This window comes from Rhinopithecus roxellana, chromosome 5 (assembly GCF_007565055.1).
Source record: "Rhinopithecus roxellana isolate Shanxi Qingling chromosome 5, ASM756505v1, whole genome shotgun sequence".
Lineage (NCBI taxonomy): Eukaryota > Metazoa > Chordata > Mammalia > Primates > Cercopithecidae > Rhinopithecus > Rhinopithecus roxellana.
Window position 1 is genome coordinate 62,589,969 of NC_044553.1, and position 23,144 is coordinate 62,613,112.

The following is a 23,144-nucleotide window of genomic DNA, read 5'->3' on the forward strand; positions in this document are numbered from 1 at the left end:
GCTAGAGGAGCCGGAGGGGGGGGGGGGGGGGTTGGGGTCGGCCGGGAAGAAGAAGAAGATCGGTAGATTGAGTGGCTAGAGAGGTTGGAGGTAAGTGGCTGTAGAAGTCGGGCGGACCCGGAACCCAGAGGACGCGACATCATGACTTATGCTTATCTCTTCAAGTATATCATCATCGGAGACACAGGTAACCCTCAGGTTGTTAGCCTTCAAGGCTGGGGCGGACGCCCGAAGCTCTCAAATTTGATGGCGGGGGCGGGGCTCACTTTGTGGGCTGGGCGATTCGAGACGGGCGGGGCGGTTCGGGGCGGCCGGGGGCGGGGCTCGGGGAGCCCCCGCTTCTCTGGTCCGGGAAGTCCAGAGACTGGATGGTGTTCCAGCGCTGCGTGACTCTGGGAGCGTGCTTTCTCTTTCAGGTGTGGGGAAGTCATGTCTCCTCCTGCAGTTTACAGATAAGCGGTTCCAGCCTGTCCACGACCTCACAATAGGTAAGTGCATCTACTTGTTCCAGAACAGATGATAAAACCTGACTAGCTAAATTGCTAAAGTGGAAAGTTAGCAGCCTTCAGTGTTCAAAGTAAAAAGTTATCCCTCACTACTTTAAACTAGTCCAAAGTTATGTTAATGAAGTGATTAATCAAACGTTGATATGTGGCGAGTAGTGTAATGGAGAGTATATAATTGAAAGGTAACGTTTTAGAGTGTGAGGTATAGACTTGTCATATAATTTTTTCAAGTACAATTTTTTATGTTTATGGAAAATCCCATGAAAGCATAACTGCTTATTTGTAAACTCATATGTGCTTTGCAGTAAATTAATACCAGCCTTACTTTTAAAAAGTAAACACCAATACATGGACATTATTTATATTGGTGAAGAAGCAAATTGAAGAGTCATCCCTGCCTTAGAATTAATAGGCAAATAAAACTAAAAACTTTCCTTTTAAATAAAACAGTGTGTTAACAGTTCCTCAAACGCACTGGGGATCCTGGAAAATATTAACATTTCCCACACATTTGTGATAAGGCATAGCCTGAAGGGGCTTTTCCCCAGTCCAAATAAACAACATATATGAAACTAGCTTTCTTGCCATGCAAATGCAGTTTCTAAATAAAACTCCTGCATCCCCATTCTTACAATATTGCTACTTCCAAGTGCCACCTGTGTGGATATCTGAAGCTACCACTGTTCTAACGGATTTATTTAGAGTCAAATAATTGATGGGGTTAGAAAAGGATTTAGAGGGCAGTATCAACCAAAAGGCATTTTAAAGGGAATATTGAGTGAATTCTCACTTTGTGATAGGGGCTAATGATACAATGCTTAACAAGGCAACAATGCTTAATTGTTCCTCTGGCAATTATTGGAGATATAAAATGTATTGTTAGAAAAAATTAGGTGGGCGTTGTGGCGTGGGCCTGTAAGGTACCTACTGGGGAGGCTGAGATAGGAGAATCACTTGAACTCGGGAGGTGGAGGCAGTAGTGAGCCGAGATCGCACCACTGCACTCCAGCCTGGGTGACAGAGCGAGAGACTCCATCTTTTTTTTTTTTTTTTTTTTTTTTGAGACGGAGTCTTGCTCTGTCGCCCAAGCTGGAGTGCAGTGGCCGGATCTCAGCTCACTGCAAGCTCTGCCTCCCGGGTTTACGCCATTCTCCTGCCTCAGCCTCCCGAGTATCTGGGACTACAGGCGCCCGCCACCTCGCCCGGCTAGTTTTTTGTATTTTTTAGTAGAGACGGGGTTTCACCGTGTTAGCCAGGATGGTCTCGATTTCCTGACCTCGTGATCCGCCCGTCTCGGCCTCCCAAAGTGCTGGGATTACAGGCTTGAGCCACCGCGCCCGGCTGACTCCATCTCAAAAAAAAACAAAAGTATTGTTTCTGAGAACCGATTTCTTAGGCTCTTTTCTTAAAGAAAAAAATCTGGAATTACAAAAAAAAAAAAATATTGTTTTAAATAGAGACTAAGAGAGTGACCGAGAAAGTGTCAGGAAACATTTCCAGAATTTTTAGGAGTTTTTTGGAAAAGTTACAAAACTAAATGTTACCTAATCAAATTTAAGCATTAACTGACATTGCTAAAAAATTACCCTTTTAAATTTGACTTCTTAATTGGTTTTGTTTTCCCATATGTGCTTTTTGGTTACATTCCTGAGGTCATTAGAGCACAATTTTTTAATTCTGGAAGGGAAATGAAGAACCTAAGAAACACAAAATTAATTGGAGCAAATAGGCAGCAATAATGGAATTAGTGGCATTGAGTTCAGACAAAGGATGGGTATAACACATTGAGGAAAGGCAGGAACCTCCTCCCACTCCACATGGCTGCTGTTCATGAGAATCACATTCTTTCTCTTGGTCTTTACCAACAGGTGTGGAGTTTGGAGCTCGTATGGTCAACATTGATGGAAAACAAATCAAACTGCAAATCTGGGATACGGTGAGAGTACAAAATAATTTAGTCTCTGACCAACATCCAAGTATAGTAAGAAGAGCCGATGCAAAGGAAAGGGGCGATGAGGGTGGGACTAATAGTGGGGATAAAACAGGGGAAAGGTGAAATCAAAGAGATAGAGAAGCTTTTGATTCTATCTGTTACAGTTACAAATTCTGGATGCTATATCTTTGTGTTGTAAACTATCCAAGTAATAGTTTATTCTAGTAAAAATAAAATCAAACTATAAATTTATAGCGTAGAAAGTAAATGTCTCTTTTTTATACATAAACCCTTTCTCCTTCCCTGTCTTGGTTGCTACTCTAGCAGGGGAATCATTACTGATGATTCCATGTGTATGCTTTCAGACTTTTTCTATGCATTTAGATACATACATATGAACAGGGAAATACAGGGAACACAGGTTGTGGAGACCTTTCCATATCCATACATAGAGATCTACTTCATTCCTAGAGATCTACTTCATTCCTTTTAACCACTGTGTAGTCATGGAATGTCAGTAGCATAATTTACGTAACCATCCTCCCTTTGATAGAAATTTGGGTTGTTTTCCAATTTTTAATTATTGCAAAATTTCACTGAGCATTCTTTTTTTTTGAGACAGAGTTTCGCTCTTGTCACCCAGGCTGGAGTGCAATGGTGTGATCTTGGCTCACTGCAACCTCCACCTGCTGGGTTCAAGCAATTCTCCAGTCTCAGCCTCCTGAGTAGCTGGGATTACAGGCACCCACCACCACACCTGGCTAATGTTTTTTGTATTTTTATTTTTTTGAGACAGAGTCTTGCTCTGTCATCCAGGCTGGAGTGCAGTGGCATGATCTCGGCTCACTGCAAGCTCCACCTCCCGGGTTCACGCCATTCTCCTGCCTCAGCCTCCTGAATAGCTGGGACTACAGGCTCTCGCCACCTCGCCCGGCGAATTTTTTGTATTTTTAGTAGAGACGGGTTTTCACCATGTTAGCCAGGTTGGCCTCAATCTCCTGACCTCGTGATACACCCGCCTTGGCCTCCCAAAGTGCTAGTATTACAGGCGTGAGCCACCACGCCCAGCGTTTTTTGTATTTTTAATAGAGATGGGGTTTTGCCATGTTGGCCAGGATGGTCTTGAACTGACCTCAGGTGATCCACCCACCTCAGCCCCTCAAAATGCTGGGATTACAGACATGAGCCACAGCGCCCAGCCTGAACATTCTTATTTACTAAAGTCTTTATGCAAATGTTTGAGAATTTTTGTGATACCTGTCCAGAAATGGAAATTCTGTCAAAAACTTGTACATATTTTCAAACTTGGTATATGTAGTAATGCCAAAATTTAGTTTGGCTTAGTGTAATTTTGCCCTATCTAGATAAATTGCTTCAATGTGCATTATCTCATTTGATTTGTACCTTTTTCCCCCTAAGTAATATAATACCTTAGTCTCCATTCTAGTTAAAGGGAGCTAGCAAATAGTTCATAATATTTGGCTAAAATCTCTTGCTTTTTTTGCTTCTTATTGTGTGATTCTGTTTCTTCTCTGAACTGAGAGCTAAAGCCATTATATCTACAAACAGTGTACAAATTATTTTTCCTTTTTTTCTTTTCCTCCCTTTCCTCTCCTTCCTTCCCCAGTGCTCCTCACCACACACGAATGTATGTCTTAAAAGTAGTTGAAGCTTAAGTCCATCTGTCTATCTATCCATCCATCCATCCATCCATATCTACAGATCTATCCCCCGCCCCGCTGCACTGGGGAATTTTTGTGTTTTTTGTAGAGACAGGGGTTTCAACATGTTGCCCAGACTGGTCTCGAACTCGTGGACTCAAGCGATCCACCCTCCTCAGCCTCCTAAAGTGTTGGGATTGCACCTGGCCAAAATGAATGTTTTGATGCCAGGAAAAAACCCAATAAGTGCCATTTAATGGAATGGTCATGGCAGTGGCCTTTTTCCTTTTTTTTTTTTTTTAAGTGCTCATATGGGACATGGTTGGATCATGAAAGTAAGAAAGTTGAGAGCTTGATTCTTCTAAGAGAGAGCATAAAAAGAAAAACAAACAAAAGAGAAAAATTGAGAGCCACTACTTTGGACAGAGTTCTTTTTTTTTTTTTTTTTTTTTGAGACGGAGTCTTGCTCTGTCGCCCAGGCTGGAGTGCAGTGGCCGGATCTCAGCTCACTGCAAGCTCCGCCTCCCGGGTTCACGCCATTCTCCTGCCTCAGCCTCCCGAGTAGCTGGGACTACAGGCGCCCGCCAGGTCGCCCGGCTAGTTTTTTGTATTTTTAGTAGAGATGGGGTTTCACCATGTTAGCCAGGATGGTCTTGATCTCCTGACCTCGTGATCCGCCCGTCTCGGCCTCCCAAAGTGCTGGGATTACAGGCTTGAGCCACCGCGCCCGGCCTGGACAGAATTCTTAAGAACTACATGGTCATCCAACTGGCCTAGATCTTTTCTCTTCCCTCTTAAAACTGTCTTGAGATTAATATTTGCTAAATCAGAAAAAGAAACCAGTTTCAGAATACTGTGGTTTTCTATTTATTTTGAAAATTTTAAAAGATTCATACCTATAATGTTGTGTCCATCTAGTCTGTCGCCTTTTGGTGACCTGGTCATTTCTCCCTTGTCAGCCTTGATTTCCTTGATCTCCTGCCCATTGTTTACCCATCTTAGCTTCCCACTTTATTGACCCATTCTCTCACTTACTTCCAAAGCCATCCTACGTGAAAATGTTGAGGGATTACCGTGATAGGTATTTTAAAGAGATCAGGTTGTCCAAACGTTTTTGTTGTCTTTGTTCTGACATTTATATGGATTTAGAGAAGCATATTTTTAAAAATCTTCTGTGTGTGTGTGTATACGTATTCCTAAATTATCATGCTAATGAATAGGTATTTTACTGTAACTAATATAAAATACTGATCAAATAATATCAAATTAGTTTGTATTTTACTTCGGAATGCATTTAAAAAATTTTTTTTCCGGCCGGGCGTGGTGGCTCACGCCTGTAATCCCAGCACTTTGGGAGGCCGAGGCAGGCGAATCACGAGGTCAGGAGATCAAGACCATCCTGGCGAACACAGTGAAACCCCGTCTCTACTAAAAATACAAAAAAAATTAGCCGGGCGTGGTGGTGGGTGCCTGTAGTCCCAGCTTCTAGGGAGGCTGAGGCAGGAGAATGGCGTGAACCCGGGAGGCAGCGGAGCTTGCAGTGAGCCAAGATCGCGCCACTGCACTCCAGCCTGGGCGACAGAGCGAGACACCGTCTCAAAAAAAAAAAAAAAAAATTTTTTTTCCTTAATAAACCCTTCATTGGAAGGAATGCATTTTGATTTTTAGGAAAATAGTGTATCTGACTTTCTAGGAGTTGATACTTCAAACTGTGTATCTTAAACAGTATAGTATGATGCTTCCACTTGGGAGAGATTAGAAAGCTATTAATTATCTTATCAAACCTTCATCTGGGCTGGGTGTTGTGGCTCATGCCTGTAATTCGAGCACTTTGGGAGGCCGAGGCGGGCAGATCACCTGAGGTCAGGAGTTCAAGACCAGCCTGGCCAACATGGTGAAACCCCATCTCTACTAAAAATGCAAAAATTACCCAGGCGTGGTGGTGGGCGCCTGTAATCCCAGCTACTTGGGAGGCTGAGGCAGGAGAATCACTTGAATCTGGGAGGCGGAGGTTGCAGTGAGCCACGATCATGCCACTGCACTCTAGCCTGGGCAACAGAGCGAGACTCTCTCAAAAAAAAAAAAAGAAAAAAAAAACCTTCATCTTAGTTCTTTGCTGCTGCAGATTTTCTTTTTTCTTTCTTTTTTTTTTTTTTTTGACAGGGTCTTGCTCTGTCACCCAAGCTGGAGTGCAGTGGCACCATCTCCACTCATTGTACCCTCAACCTCCCCAGCTCAAGCAGTCCTCCTGCCTCAGCCCCCCAAGTAGCTGGGACTACAGATGTCCGCCATCACACCTGGCTAACTTTTTGTATTTTTTTTAGAGACGTGGTTTCACCACGTTGCCCAGGCTGGTCTCGAACTCCTGAGTTCAAGTGATCTGCCCACCTCGGCCTTCCAAAGTGCTGGGATTATAGGCATGAGCCACAGTGCCCAGCCTGCCACTTCAGATTTTTTTTACTGGGGATGGACAAGGACACGTGAGACTGATACAGACAAGCCCAGGTTGAACTGCTCACTCTTTCTAGCTTACTGGTTCACAAACTTTGATTCATGAACTGGATTGAGATGAAGTAGAGTGATTTTTTTTTTTTTTTTTTTTTTAATTTAGACGGAGTCTTGCTCTGTCGCCCAGGCTGGAGTGCAATAGCGCCATCTCGGCTTACTGCAACCTCCACCTCCCGGGCTCAAGCAATTCTCCTGCCTTAGCCTCCTGAGTAGCTGGGATTACGGGCGCACACCACCATGCCCAGCTAATTTTTGTATTTTTAGCAGAGACAGGGTTTCACAATGTTGGTCAGGCTGGTCTCAAACTCCTGACCTCGTGATCTGCCTGCCTCGGCCTCCCAAAGTGCTGGGATTACAGGCATGAGCCACTGCACCCCGTGAGTGATGTGATTTTAGAAGATTTTCTCATGACCCACTGATAGCATTTTTAGCTGCTAAAGTTAAATGCTGCCATGTGATTGAACTATCATGTAGGCCTCCCTCAAACTTTCCCTTTTAGTTCTTGGTGGGCTGTGAGGGAAGTAGTGGGAGACTTTCAACCATAGCAGGAGAGGAGAAAAAGTAAACACTAAAAGGAAAACAAGACCCAAATAATGTAAGACATTAGGGAGTAAATATAAAACTTTAAGTATTTTTTTAATCTTAAAGTATTATTAGTATTATGACAAGGGACTTTAGAATTATTTTTTATTTTTAGATTCTGATGGTCTAACAGCTATGTAACTCCCTAAAATGTTTCTGTGATTCTTTATAGAAAGAGATTCTTCTGTTGGTGGAAAATTAAGCTTAGAGTTAGTATACTGGAATTCTCTTCTCACCTGCAAACCCCAGTTTAGGTTATATGATATAGTGGCTAAGAACAAGTTTTTGTGCTAAGAAGTACTAAGATCCTAAGTTTAAACTATGGCTCTAGCACTTAATAAGCTTTATGATTTGGGGCTGTTTATTAAACTTATGTGAGCCTCATTTTCCCCATTTTTAAAAGGGAGTAATAGGCCAGGCGCGGAGGCTCATGCCTGTAATCCCAGCATTTTGGGAGGCCGAGGCAGGTGGGTCACGAGGTCAGGAGTTCAAGACCAGCCTGGCCAACATAGTGAAAACCCATCTCTACCAAAAATACAAAAAGTAGCCAGGCATGGTGGTGGGTGCCTGTAATCCCAGCTAATTGGGAAGCTGAGGCAAGGAGAATTGTTTGAACCTGGGAGGCGGAGGTTGCAGTGAGCTGAGATCGTGCTAGTGCACTCCAGCCCAGGCAACAGTGTGAGACTCCATCTCAAAAACTAATAATAATAATAATAATATCGGCCCCAGGGTTGCTAAGAGAAGTAAATGAAATAATACATGTAGGCCGGGTGCGGTGGCTGAAGCCTGTAATCCCAGCGCTTTGGGAGGCCGAGACGGGCGGATCACGAGGTCAGGAGATCGAGACCATCCTGGCTAACACAGTGAAACCCCGTCTCTACTAAAAAATACAAAAAACTAGCCGGACGTGTTGGGGGGCGCCTGTAGTCCCAGCTACTCGGGAGGCTGAGGCAGGAGAATGGCGAGAACCCGGGAGGCGGAGCTTGCAGTGAGCTGAGATCCGGCCACTGCACTCCAGCCTGGGCGACAGAGCGAGACTCCATCTCAAAAAAAAAAAAAAAAAAAAAAGACATAATATATGTAATTGTCTCTTATGGTTCCCAACACATTGTATATGCCAAAAAGTAGTTTATAGTACTATTGCAGTGTTATAATTAGTATTACCACTATTATTGGTATTATAGTATGAGAAAGCCATTTATCTTCCCACGTCCTTAATCATGATTCTCCCATTTGTAACATATAAATTATAGTCTTACCTCCTTTTATGCAGGGATATAAGGATAAATTATTTCAATAATGTGAAAACTTTCTTAATAGGATAGATTCAATGTACAGGGTATTCACATTATTTAAAAAATGTTTTTGTTTTCCCTGAAGGAAAAAAAAGAGCTATTCCATCAATAAAGCAAAAGTACCCAGTATTATGGGGGCATTAATAAATTATTCAGTTTTAAATAGAACTTAATATCTTTGTCCAACTGGAAGTGAAAACATTTGGATTTTTCTAGGAAAACTCTATGCTGGGCCCTGGGCTTCTTTCTCTGTTCCTTATTCCTGTGTCCCATGACAGGAGCTCAGCAAGGGACATCTAGGTAGTCCTGCATTATCAGTGGAATGCTAAAGGTCAGTTAGAAGATACTCAGTTTAAGTGCTTTTAATCTAATTTTTATATTGATTCATTGGAATGAAATTTCTGTTAGACCAGGTTTCGGCATTCTAAGATAACTTTCATTTTTATAGATAGAGAAATAGGAACAGAAAGATTAATATGGTGTGTTCAATATCATATTTGGGATTGAAAAAAACGACATACACTCCGTTTCCAGTCCTATTTCCAGTTTTTCTTTCACGAGGATATTGGGAAATGTATGCAAATGTCTTTATCACGCTGACTGTGGGGAGCCACGGGTATTTAGTGTCTGGGATCCAGGGTGCTAAACATCCACTAATCTGATGGACAGTCTCTCAGGAAGAGTAAGTGACTGCCCAAAATATGAATGCACTCCCATAGAAAAATACTGATTTCCCACTTGAGCTTCTTCTCGGGCAGGCATGTTTTCCTTCCCTAATTCTCTTTTCTTAATAGAAGTTCTTTTTTTAGTTAAGTCCTTTGTATTAGGGTGGCATGTGATCAAGTCAGTTGTGTGGAAATAACCTGGTTTTGTTGGGATTTTTTGTTGCCATGTTGGTGGGAAAGGCTGGGCAAGAATCCTTCCGTTCTATCACCCGTTCCTACTACAGGGGAGCAGCTGGAGCACTGCTGGTGTACGACATTACAAGGTGAGCCAGATCCGGTGCATGGGAGGGAGATTCTTCCCTACATCCTCTAAAGCTTTTTTTTTCTATCTACTGATTCTGTTAAGGATGTTAACTAGGAATGGCCTCTCTAATATTTTTCTTTACACATATAGCTTCCCCTCTTTTCCTATACACTTGGAGTTGTTTTGGCCTTTTGAAGTGTGTCTCTGACCCGCATTCTACATTTTTCTGCTGTAGGCGTGAAACCTTCAACCACCTGACCTCATGGTTAGAGGATGCCCGGCAGCACTCTAGTTCCAACATGGTTATCATGCTCATTGGGAATAAGAGGTAAAATTGTATCCGTGTGAATAATAGTTAACAGGAGTCATCTAGGTACTCTGTGCACGTTGAATATCTTGATCCCCAAACTTTCTCAGTTTATAGTAGTCTTAGTGTTTCAGTAAAAAAAAATTTTATTGTGATAAAATATATATGACACAAAATTTACCATTTTAACTGTTTTTGAGTGTACAGTTCTGTAGCATTAAGAATATTCATTGTTCCGCAGCCATCACCAACATCCATCTCCAGAACTTTTTCATCTTCTCAAACTCTGTACACATTCAACACTAACTCCACATCCTCCTTCCCCAACCCCCCTCATCCCTCAGCCCCTGACAGCCGTCATTCTACTTTCTTTCTCTATGAATTTGACTACTACTGGTACCTCATACAAGTGGACTCATGTAATATTTGTGCTTTATGTGATTGGCTTATTTCACTTAGCATAATGTCTTCAAGGTTTATCCATATTGTAGCATGTGTCAGAATTTCCTTCCTTTTTAAAGATGAGTAATATTCATTGTATGCATATACCACATTTTGTTTATCCATCTGTCCACGGACAGTTGGGTTACTGCCATCCTTTGACTATTGTGAATAATGCTGCTATGAACATGGATCTGTTCAAGTCCCGGCTCTGAATTCTTTTGGGTATATGCCCAGAAGTGGGATTGCTGGATCATATGGTAATTCTGTCTTTTAGTTTTTGAGGAACTGCCATACCATTTTCCATAGCAGCTGTCTTATTTTACATTATTTCCAGCAATGTACAAGGATTCCAGTTTCTCTACATCCTTAACAACACTTGTTATTCTCAGTAAATTTTTCTTGACACCCATAGGCCAAAAGAAATACCTAATAGTTTTATTAAATAGTTATACCCAAACAACATGAGTATTTTTTATAACTACTTAGTAACTGTTCGAAAATAAAGGCCAGGCACAGTGGTATATGCCGGTAATCCCAGCTCTGGAAGGATTGCTTGAGCCCAGAAGTTGAAGACCAGCCTGGGCAATATAATGAGACCTTGTTTATACAAAAAAATTTTTAAATGAGGTGGGAGGATCACTTGGGCCTGTGAGGTTGAGGCTACAATGAAGCCATAATTGTACCACTGCACTCCTCCTCAGCAACAGAAGTGAGACCCTGTATAAAAAAAAGAAAAAATATGCTGGGCCTGGTGGCTCATGCTTGTAATCCTAGCACTTTGGGAGGCCAAGGCGGGCAGATCACAAGGTCAGGAGTTCAAGACCAGCCTGGCCAATAATATGGTGAAACCCCATCTCTACTAAAAAAATACAAAAAGTAACCAGGCATGGTAGCACGTGCTTCTAGTCCCAGCTACTCAGGAGCTTGAGGCAGGAGAATTGCTTGAACTCGGAGGTGGATTTAGCAGTGAGCTGAGATAGTGCCACTGCACTCCATCCTGGGCGACGGAGTGAGACTTTGTCTCCAAAAAAAAAAAAAAAAATTGTTTTTAAATTTCATTCTTAAATAGCAACAGTTACTTACTAAAGACCTCTGTGTGTCTGCTGGGCACTGCATAGCTTCTCAAACCTTGAAATCACGATTGCACACTGCTACTGTCATTTCCCATTCCATATTGATTTTTGTGTAGTGCTTCCTTTTTTATAACAGCAACTCCCAAAAACACCTTCTCAGAGATATGAAGGTATTGAACGAATTTTATCATGATCTGATGTTGACATTGCAAATTGTCTTAAGCTTGTAATTCATGTAGTATCCTTGTGTTGAGTGTTACTGTGTTTTCCTCAAAAGTTTAAAGTATCCCATGGCACCCTTGTGAGTTTGTAGTAGTGCCCAGAGTGTACTATTTGAGAACCATGGCCACAGGCTAATTGTTTTTATTTGTTTGTTTTTGTTTCATTTTGTTTGAGATGGAGTTTCACTCTTGTCACCCAGGCTAGAGTGCAATGGCATGATCTCGGCTCACCACAACCTCCACCTCCTGGGTTCAAGCGATTCTCCTGCGTCAGCCTTCCAAGTAGCTGGGATTACAGGCATGTGCCACCACATATGGTTAATTTTTTTGTATTTTTAGTATAGACGGGGTTTCTCCATGTTGGTCAGGCTGGTCTTGAACTCCTGACCTCAGGTGATACACCCGCCTCGTCCTCCCAAAGTGCTGGGATTACAGGCATGAGCCACCACACCCAGCCTGCTAATTGTTTTTATGGTATCAGTCAATTTATTGAAAAATACTGTGCCAGACTCTGAGTTTGCAAGGTGAAAAAAAGTCATGCCCCTGCTCTTATGGAGCTTACAGTCTAGTGAGGGCATAGATTTTATTAAATACAAAATTATTTTTATCAAATTGTCAATTGTGATAAATGCAATGGAGGAAAAAGGGTGCTATGAAAGTATAACAGGGTACCTACTTGTGATTAGGAGTGATATTAAGCTGGGATCTGAAGGATGGGCAAGAGCCTGCTGGGCAAAGAGTTTTTAAAAGGGTGTTACTTAGGGGGAACAAACTATACAAATGCCTTGAACTTGGAAGAAGCTTGACACGTTTATTGAAAGAAACCTAGTATGATTGGACTAAATGCAAGATGAGGTTGGAAAAGTAGGTAGGGACTAGATTTCATAGCACCTTAGAGGCCTGAGTAAGGGTTTTGGATTTTATTCTAAATACATGGAAATTGAAGCTTGGGAGATGGGGGATTAAAAATAATAATGAATAAATACACTGGAAGCATTTTGAAGTTTTAAGTAGAGAAGTGGCTTGATCAGATTTTAAAAGATCACTCTGGAGGGGAACAAGGGCTGCGGTAGGATCCCAGTTGCAATAGTCCACATGAGAAAGAATGGTGGCTTGGTCTAGGAAGTGACCCTGGAAAGAGAGAGAAAAGGATGATTTTAAGGTACATGTTGGAAGTACTTCACTTTGGAATAGATTAGATATTTGGAGTAGTGAGGAATGGGTATCAATAATAACACTTTGGATTTTGGCTTATGCCATTTACTGAGATACAGAAGCCTGGAGCAAACAGGCTGGGGGAAAAGAAGTTCCATTTTGATGTGTTAAGTTTGAAGTCCGTTTTAGGTATCAGTGTGGGAATAAGTAATTCACAAATGTACAAATCTGGTGCTTTTAGTCAAGCATCTGGGCTAGAGGTATAAATTTGGGAGGGTTGACATTTAGATAGTTCTTCCGTGGTCTTCACACAGCTGATGGTATAACAAATTAAAATATTATAGATTTGTTGTTCTTTAATGGTCTTACACTTTTTTCCCCAAGGAGTTGGAAAACTGGAAACCTCACAAATGGAAATTTTCAGATTGAAAAATATGAATCACGAACGGCCCAACCTTGCCTTATTCTTCAGTTTGTTTTTTTGGTTTTTTTTTTTTTTTTTTTTTTTTTTTGAGACAAGGTCTCATGCTGTTGCCCAGGCTAGGGTACAGTGACGTGCTCAGCTCACTGCAACCTCTGTTTCCATGGCTCAAGAGATCCTCTCGCCTCAGCCTCTCGGGTAGCTGGGACTACAGGCATGTGTCACCACGCTCTGCTGATTTTTAAATTTTTTGTAGAGACAGGGTCTCACTGTACTGTGCAGGCTGGTCTTAAACTCCTGGGCTCAAGTAATCCTCCTGCCTCAGCCTCCCACAGTGCTGGGATTATAGGCATGAGCCACCACGCCCAGATCTTCAGCCTTTTATCCTGTTTTTCATAAGGTGTTTTGATGCCATTTTTATTCCCTTTCTCAGTCCTTAGCTCTATCTTTTTTCCCTCATATCATCTAATTTTATCCGTATCACTTTCTCTGAATTCCCTGGTGGCAAGCTGCTTTTATATGCACTAGTAATGAAACCAGTTAGAATTAAGACAACTGTGTTTTCCTTATTCCTGGCTCATTCTCTTCTTGTGGATTGATTCCAGTAAAAAAGGAAGATGCTCATCACTGCTGGATGGGACATCTTATGACTTTTCTACTTTCTAGTAACTAGAGTTTTCCTTTTTTTTTTTCCCAAGATACAGTCTTGGTCTGTCACCCAGGCTTCAGTGCAATGGCACAATCTCAGCTCACTGCAGCCTCCACCTCCCATGTTCAAGCAATTCTCCTGCCTCAGCCTCCCGAGTAGCTGGGATTACAGGCGCCTGTCACCACACTCAGCTAATTTTTGTAGTTTTAGTAGAGACGGGATTTCACCATGTTGGCCAGGCTGATCTCGAACTCCTGACCTCGTGATCCACCTGCTTCAGCATCCCAAAGAGCTGGGATTACAGGCATGAGCCACTGTGCCCGACCGAGGTTTTTTTTTTTTTTTCATCATCTATACTTTGCTCTCCTTGATCTCATTGGAAAAACAAGCAATAGAGCATTAAGTTTTGTGTAACTATGGGGGCTTGCCTAACCCTTGATAAGCCTTTTTCTCTGTAATAGAGTGAGTTATTATCTTCAACTATGCAGCAGCTGTCCCAAAACTAAAGAATATTTTCTAAGAGGCTACAGAAATTAGTAACTCTATATAAGAGTATCTTGTAGGATCTACGTTCTTTATGAAATAACTGGCCATTGAAACCACGATGGAATTCTTTTAGAAATAGAGTTTCCTCTTTCACTTGGATCTTTTTTTAGTTTTCTCCTTAATTAATCTCTTGCAGTGACCTAGAGTCCCGCAGGGATGTGAAAAGAGAAGAAGGAGAGGCCTTTGCTAGGGAGCATGGACTTATATTCATGGAAACTTCAGCCAAAACAGCCTGCAATGTTGAAGAGGTACTATTTGGAAAACAGTGGGGAAAACTCTTTAGAGATTACACCATTATTTGTCCTTTTATTCAGAATTCTCTTCTCCTATAAGAAATGGGTAAAGAAAGGATGTCTTGGCTGGGTGCGGTGGCTCACGCCTGTTATCCTAGCGTTTTGGGAGGCCAAGGCAGGCAGATTGTCTGAGATCAGGAGTTTGTGACCAGCCTGGGCAATATGGTGAAACCCCATCTCTACTAAAATACAAAAAATTAGCCGGTCATGGCAGCATGCGTCTGTAGTACCAGTTACTCAGGAGGCTGAGGCAGGAGAATTGCTTGAACCCAGGAGACAGAGGTTGTAGTGAACCGAGATCCTGCCACTGCATTCCAGCCTGGGCAACAGAGCGAGACTCCATCTCCAAAAAAAAAAAACGGGAAAGGATGTCTTGTGGTCATAGTGACTACTTGTCTCATTCCTTTTAAAGGAATTGTCCCATTTTCTTTTACCCTGATTCCCAAGGTTTTACGTTTGCTTTGGGTAATACTAGTTGGCAAGTGTGAATTAGACACCACACTTGTTACTAGTAAATCACTCTGGCTGGAGTGTCTAATGGATTCTGCTGTAGTCATTCCTAGGCCTGGTGTTGATGGTATCTTCAGTAACTAGTGGAGAATAGAGTGTGTGTGTTTTATTTGTAGAAGGTGCCAGCCTAGGAGCATCTTGGGTCAGTACCAGAATACCACATAATCCCTTTTTTTTTTTGAAACTACGCTTTTTTTTTTTTTTTTTGAGACAGAATCTTGCTCTGTTCCCCCAGGCTGGAGTGCACTGGCACGATCTCGGCTTACTGCAAGCTCCGCCTCCCGGGTTCACGCCATTCTCCTGCCTCAGCCTCCTGAGTAGCTGGGACTACAGGCGCCCGCCACCGCGCCCGGCTTATTTTTTGTATTTTTAGTAGAGACGGGGTTTCACCGTGGTCTTGATCTCCTGACCTTGTGATCCGCCCGCCTCGGCCTCCAAAAGTGCTGGAATTACAGGCGTGAGCCACCGCGCCCAGCGAAACTACTCTTAATGGCTTTTACAAGGACATTTGGGGGACCTTCTATGTTTTGTTTTGTTTTGTTTTGTTTTGTTTTGTTTTGTTTTGTTTTGTTGAGACTGAGTCTCGTTCTGTCACCCAGGCTGGAGTGCAGTGGCACGATCTCAGCTCACTGCAACCTGGGCTCCCGGGTTTAAGCGATTTTCATGCCTCAGCTGCCCGAGTAACTGGAATTACAGGCGTGCATCACCACGCCTGGCTGATTTTTTGTATTTTTAGTAGAGACGGGGTTTCACCATGTTGGGCAGGCTGGTCTTGAACTCCTGACCTCAAGTGACCTGCCCGCCTCGGCCTCCCAAAGTGCTGGGATTACAGGCATGAGCCACCGCGCCCAGCCAACCGTCTATGTTTTTTTACTGTTTTCTTTTTTTTTTTTTTTTTTGAGGCGGAGTCTGTCGCCCAGACTGAAGTGCAGTGGCGCGATCTCGGCTCACTGCAAGCTCCGCCTCCCGGGTTCACGCCATTCTCCTGCCTCAGCCTCCTCACCCGGCTAGTTTTTCATATTTTTTTAGTAGAGACGGGGTTTCACTGTGTTAGCCAGGATGGTTTCAATCTCCTGACCTCGTGATCCGCCCGTCTCGGCCTCCCAAAGTGCTGGGATTACAGGCTTGAGCCACCACGCCCGGCCTTTTTTACTGTTTTCTAATGGTTCCTAATTCACCTTAGAAATTCAAATATGAATAATAATTAATATTCTCTTTCCCTCATTTCTCTACCTGAACTTGAGACTGATGATATGATTTATGTCTCTTTCAGGCCTTCATTAACACAGCCAAAGAAATATATAGGAAGATCCAACAGGGTTTATTTGATGTCCACAATGAGGTAAGAAAGGGTAGAAGTGCTGGCAGTTAACTTTGGTTTGTTCTAAATAGAACTGGAGGTTCCCTAGAATGGAATGCTTACATTCTCCATCTATCATTATACAATTTAAAATCTCTGCCAATTCAACCTTTTTTTTTTTTTTAATCTAGGTACACAGAGACCTGTCATCATTTTCTGTTTTCCTCAAGTCTGACACCCAGAATACTTAAAGAGATTATTGGTGATCTAAAAGACTTACACAATATGGGAGATTTTCTTGTCAACCTCAGTTTTTTACTATTCTAGAACGTAAGGGAGGTATAATTCATAATGGCTTAGGAGAGTAATTTCTATAAAGCAAATTCTGGAACAAAACAAAAAGAATCATATGCTACTTCTGCTCTTTGCCTCCTCCACTCTTACCTAATCACAACCTAATTCTGCACCTAGCTATGACATTTAAGTATAATATGGTCCCCTAAAAATGAGCACAGGGGCCAGGTGTGGTGGCTCATGCTTATAACCCCAGCACTTTGAGAGGCTGAGCTGGGGAGATTGCTTGAAGCCAGGACTTCGAGACCTGCCTGGGCAACAAAGAGAGACCCCGTCTCTAAAATGAGCACAGGGGTGCAGTGCTGCACCTGTAGTCTCAGCGGCTTGGGAGGCTGAGGTAGGATCGCTACCTCAGAAGTTTGAGGCTATAGTGCACGCTGGTCATACCTGTGAATAGCCACTGCACTGCAGCCTGGGCAATGTAGGGAGACCTCATTTCCTCACGGAAAAAAAAAAGTACATAAAAGCCACTTGTAGTCAACTAGAATATTTAGACCATAGGTAGTCATCTTACTCTTACTGTCATAGATTATTGTTCCACATCAGTCTGGCTAGGGCACCTGGTTACCTGCCAAGGTCAAATCTGCTTTTAGAAAATATAATTAATGATTTCTCCTTTCTCCCCTTTCTTTTTTCTTTCTACCCTGGGATACAAGCAGAGATAGCCCCCTCCTCTCTCTAATTCACTTTAACACTGAGGTGGGAACTATTGCCTCTTTTCTTTTACAGGCAAATGGCATCAAGATTGGGCCCCAACAGTCAATTTCAACATCAGTGGGACCCAGTGCCTCCCAGCGGAACTCTCGTGACGTAGGGTCCAACTCTGGCTGCTGCTGAACATCTGGCTTGAACTTTTTTTTTCCTTTCTGGAATAGCTTCAGATCAACAGGCTTAATGAAAGAGGTCTTTCTTGCTTTGGCTGAGAGCAGCCACTTTTTAAAGTGTGATGTTTTGCCTTTCCACCTAAAGACCAGGAGAGAATTTGGGCCCTTACTGACCTGTCCTCCTTCAAGGACATGAGCATTCCGTATAGATTAGGGTTTTTCTTATCCTCCTGTACTAATTTCTTAAATCGTTAGGATCAAAGTTGATTATCACAGTAGTTAAAAAAAATAATTTCACGGTGGGGCGCCATGGCTCATGCCTGTAATCCCAGCACTTTGGAAGGCCAACGCGGGGGGATCACCTGAGGTCAAGAATTCGAGACCATCCTGACCAACATGGAGAAACCCCGTCTCAACTAAAAATACAAAATTAGCTGGGTGTGGTGGTGCATACCTGTAATCCCAGGTACTCGGGAGGTCAAGGCAGGAGAATCACTTGAACCCAGGAGGCAGAGGTTGCGCTAAGCTGAAATTGCTGCCATTGCACTCCAGCCTGGGCAACAAGAGCGAAACTCTGTCTCGATAAATAAATATATATATATTTTTGAGACGGAGTCTCGCTCTGTCTCCAAGCTGGAATGCACTGGCACGATCTTGGCTCACTGCAGCCTCCACCTCCCGGGTTCAAGCAATTCTTCTGCCTCAACCTGAGTAGCTGGGACTACAGGCACGTGCCACCACACCCAGCTCATTTTTGTATTTTTAGTATAGGCAGGGTTTCACCATGTTAGCCAGGATGATCTTGATCTCTTCACCTCATGATCTGCCCACCTTGGCCTCCCAAAGTGCTGGATTACAGGCGTAAGCCACTGTGCCTGGCCTAAATAAATAATTTCATAAGCATATACAGTCTGCTCCCCACTAAGAATTAGGGTCAAGGACATTCTGCTTGAACACTTGCAATTACCCAGATCTGGTTGGCCTTTGGTTGATAGATCCTCTGCCTCAGAATTTCATTGAGTTTTTTCCTTCCTTGCCTTTGGGGGTCTACTTGCCACTTCCTAAGAATTCTTGTAGAAAGCAGTTCCTTCTACTTGCCCAAGAGCACTGAGTACTTCTCTACTATCCTATTGTTAGCTTCTATCTCTTAGTGTAACTTCAAAACTTTTAAGAGCAGTGGAGTTGGTCAGAGACATGTGGCCACTTAATATTACCTAAAGAAAACATTTGTTCCCTATTCATTTTATTTTAGGGACCAGATCTAACATTGTAGTGTCTTTCACCAGATAGACTTCTACTGTTTCATCAAACTCCCTTCTTAACTAGAACTAGACTTTCTACTCCAATCAGGCTAATCTACTTGCTGAATGTGACATATTTATTCCTAGTTCCATACGTGTGCACATGCCCTACTCTCCACTAACTATACTTAAAAGTCCCAAAATTTTTTCTTTAGTAACAGACTTAGGTACCTCTAAGCAATTATTAACACAATATTCCTTAGTTTTCATATGTTGGTTATTCATATGTATATTTATATGCATATTTATTTTTATGTATGTTATTATGTAAATGTTTTGCAGTTGTTTTTGTGTGGAATCTTGTCTTTCCATATAAGTTGTAAGCTCTTTGAGGGCAGGATCCATGTCATTCTTTTATTTTTATAAATCATTCCCCCATCATTCCTTTACAGTGCCTAGTGCTACTCATTATGTGTTCATTGAATTTGACTGACATACTTAAAAACTTAAGGTTTATTTTAGACTTTAAAGGAAACAAAAGACTTGAGTCCTCTCTTTGTAATTCTGCCTCTCTCATTTGTTTACCCTGGGTTTTGTACTGTTCTTTTCCTTCTCCCCTCCCACCTTTCCGTGGCTCTTTGCCTCTATTCCATGAGGCATACAGTAAGGCTACCTGCTAGTAAGCAGTCAGATAAGTGGGTACCTATCCAGCCATTCTCTTTTCAGAGCATATAATAGTATCTTAGCCAAATTTGCCTTTGCTTCACTGATCATGCAGCCTTCTGGGTTGGTTGCTATATATATCTTTTTTCCTTGATTTCCCATTCTCTTCCACAGCACTGAGGTCTCATGAATTTTTCTACTTACTTTTTGCTGTTGATGAATTGTTTCATTATTAAATATATGCATGTATCAAAGCTGTTCATACTCCATGTGTCATTTCTGATTGTATCCCAAACATTAGTAGATACTCTCCTCTTAGGAAATTAAATCAAAGATAATGAAGAAGCCTCTTTGGGATTCATTTTGTACTAGATTCTGACCCCAGTAGTAGTAGTAATAGTTAACAGTGCACCACAGGAAGTTGGAAGACATTTGGGGTATTGCTTTGGTTATGCTTTTGTTTTGTTTTTAAAATCCTACTTGATTCCAAAAAGGATTTGAAGCTGTTGAATTTGGAGTTAGCCTGCCCCCTTACCTCTGGGACAAAACTGAAGTAATAATAACTGGTTTCTGTACAGAAGATTTTTTTTTTTTTTTTTGACTACCCCACAAAAAAATCTTTAGCAATTGAGAAGCATTAGAACATTGGTCAAAGACAGCATTCTGCCTAGAGCTACTGCTTTCAGAGTCAATAAAGGATACCATTTTGGTATTTTGGAGCACAGTTTTTTAATATTAATGCCCATATCTTGTTCTATTATCCAAGCCAACTTATGACCTTCTGTACTTGGGTATTGCACCAATTGTAAGGGAAGCATGAGAAAAAAAGTATCTGGGTAAAATCATGATCTGTATTTTGACTGAAGTGGTCATGAAGAATTATAAAAAGTGGATCTCCCACCCCATATGAAGAATGGTAGTTATGAAATGTCCACTTTTTTTTTTTTTCCTTCTATAGTCTTACCAATGTCCTTTGGTTTTTGAAGGCCAAGACCATTGGAAATCATACTAAGATCAGTGTAGGTAGCAGAAATTGGTTCAGGCACACCTGCTCCCCTTTCCATAATATCTATAGCTCCTTTGATGACAGGTCTATTCTGTACCAGATGGATAATAGACTCATCCTAGAAACTATTAAGGTTATATCTGTATATGCATTTACAGACACATTGTTCTAATAAATCTTAATACTAACATCAAATTGATATAATGGCAGCAGTAGCCAGGAGAGAATTTAGCTGACAGATTTTTTTTTTTTTTTTTTTTTTTTGAGATGGAGTTTCTCTGTTGCCCAGGCTGGAGTGCAATGGCTCTATCTCGGCTCACCACAACCTCCGCCTCTCGAGTTCAAGCAATTTTCCTGCCTCAGCCTCCTGAGTAGCTGGGGTTACAGGCATGTGCCACGACAGCCGGCTAATTTTGTATTTTTAGTAGAGATGGGGTTTCTCCATGTTGGTCAGGCTGGTCTCGAACTCCCGACCTTAGGTGATCCACCCACCTCGGCCTCCCAAAGTGCTGGGATTATGGGCGTGAGCTACCGCACCCGTGTTGACTGACAGATTTTGATACACAGGGAAATGGATTTGGCCAAGTCTTTTTTTTTTTTTTCTTTTTTGAGATGGAATTTCACCCTTGTTGCCCAGGCTGGAGTGCAGTGGTGAGATCTCGGCTAACTACAACCTCCACCTCCCGGGTTCAAGCGATTCTCCTGCCTCAGCCTCCCGAGTAGCTGGGATTACCGGTGCCTGCCACCACGCCCGGCTAATTTTTTTTTTTTTTTTTTTTTTTTTTTTTTTTTTGAGACGGAGTCTCGCTCTGCCGCCGGGGCTGGAGTGCAGTGGCCGGATCTCAGCTCACTGCAAGCTCCGCCTCCTGGGTTTACGCCATTCTCCTGCCTCAGCCTCCCGAGTAGCTGGGACTACAGGCGCCTGCCACGTCGCCCGGCTAGTTTTTTGTACTTTTTTTTTAGTAGAGACGGGGGTTTCACCGTGTTAGCCAGGATGGTCTCGATCTCCTGACCTCGTGATCCGCCCGTCTCGGCCTCCCAAAGTGCTGGGATTACAGGCTTGAGCCACCACGCCCGGCCTAATTTTTTTTTTTTTTTTTTTTGTATTTTTAGTAGAGACGGGGTTTCACTATGTTGGCCAGGCTGGTCTCGAACTCTTGACCTCAGGCAATCCACCCGCCTCAGCCTCCCAAAGTGCTGGGATTAAAGGCGTGAGCTACTGTGCCCAGTTTAAGGCCAAGTCTTATCACACATATGACTCCTTAATGGCCCTGAGCTCCCACTATGTAATACCATGCAATTATGTTACTCCTTGAGGAAATTCCTTTAATAATCTGGAAGGATTCCCTCACTCACAACTTTAAAAAAGAGATTTCTTGGCCAAGAATGGTGGCTCACGTCCGTAATCCCAGCACTTTGGGAGGCCGAGGTGGGCGGATCACTTGAGGTCTGGAGTTTGAAACCAGCCTGACCAACATGGCGAAACCCTGTCTCTACTAAAAATACAAAAATTACCTGGGTGTGGTGGTGTGTGTCTCAGCTACTCAGGAGGCTGAGACAGGAGAATTGCTTGAACCCGGGAGGCAGAGGTTGCAGTGAGCCGAGATCGCCCTTCTGCACTCCAGCCTGGGTGACTGAGCGAAACTCCGTCTCAAAAAAATTAAAAAGGAATTCCTCCTTAAGCCTTGTTCTTGATTTCCAACTGATTCACAGTGCCCCTACTGGAAAATTTGCAGTGAATCATAAAGATTAGTAGCACCTAGAATAGATACATGTCCTGATATTTTGAGTGAGCTGGCCATAAAGGATTACCCTAGGAAACTGTAACTTTCACTGTCATTAGAAGAATTAATTTTTGCTTATTCGATTTGTTAACATTGCTTTACTCCTACAGTTAAGTGAGAGGGTGGTGGTGGTTGCCCGTAACCACATACGGCCAAGGGTTTCACGTCGTGACTGAGGGGCATCCTGAGTGTACACAGAGAGTATGTTCGGGCTGGACCTAGATAGTCGAACAGAACGCCGACAGGGGCTTCAGATTCTTTAAGCACTCTCACCCAGTCCCCGAGTCTGAGCCAAGATGGCTTCCCAGAAGTAGGTAACTAAGTGTTATTTTAGTTCAGAGCGCCCCCAATGGCGGGGGTCAAAAATAGATGCCGAGGGGCCTGGTCGCCTGTGAACTGAGCCGTCAGAGGCGAGCCGCCGCCAGATTTTATTTTCAATCAGGCATATTTGTGGTCGCCTACTTACCCGTCTCCTCCTCCTAGGACCTTCCACTCTCAAGAGACTTCCTGGATGGCGCTCACATTAGCTCGCTGGAAGAGGCCGGGCTTCGGTGCTGCCATTGGCGGATGGGAGCGCAGGGGGGCGGAGCCTAGGGAGAATGGACTACTAGCAAGCTAGATTGAGGCGAGGGCTGGCCATGCTCCGCCGGAAGGCGCCTTGTTCTCGGAGAGGGTGAGTTGAAACACTGCCTGGAAAGGAAGCACCAGGACTTGCACAGGTAAGCTTCCCGCTCACACCCGCTCCTCAGTGCTGGGCCAGGAGTCAGCAAAAGCTGAGGCTCTCAGAGATTTGATTTAAGTAACTCCTCCTCCTCTCTCTTCCACCCCCTGCTCGCCCCCCAGTTGTGAGGGATCAGGTGCGGGGTGATGCTCTGGACTGAACCAGTCTCCTTTGTGAG

The 23,144-nt window shown here is 43.0% G+C and overlaps 2 protein-coding genes across 4 annotated transcripts in view; both read left to right on the forward strand.

The window, feature by feature from the left end:
* Nucleotides 1–25: 25 nt before the first annotated feature.
* Nucleotides 26–19,712, forward strand: RAB2B (RAB2B, member RAS oncogene family). The gene is made up of 8 exons (XM_010355876.2): nt 26–187; nt 417–488; nt 2,375–2,442; nt 9,391–9,473; nt 9,690–9,782; nt 14,407–14,518; nt 16,347–16,415; nt 17,457–19,712. The coding sequence occupies exons 1-8, from the start codon at nt 142–144 to the stop codon at nt 17,562–17,564; spliced, it is 651 nt and encodes a 216-aa protein (XP_010354178.1). The 5' UTR covers nt 26–141; the 3' UTR covers nt 17,565–19,712.
* A 3,153-nt stretch (nt 19,713–22,865) lies between these two features.
* Nucleotides 22,866–23,144, forward strand: part of CHD8 (chromodomain helicase DNA binding protein 8) — a 70,417-nt gene continuing 70,138 nt past the window's right edge. The window contains exon 1 of one of the 3 annotated variants that reach the window (XM_030931624.1): nt 22,866–22,964. The gene's annotated coding sequence lies outside the window, so the exon portion shown is untranslated. The remainder of the gene's footprint in view (nt 22,965–23,144) is intronic. The other 2 variants (XM_010355878.2, XM_010355880.2) reach the window with 2 other exon arrangements.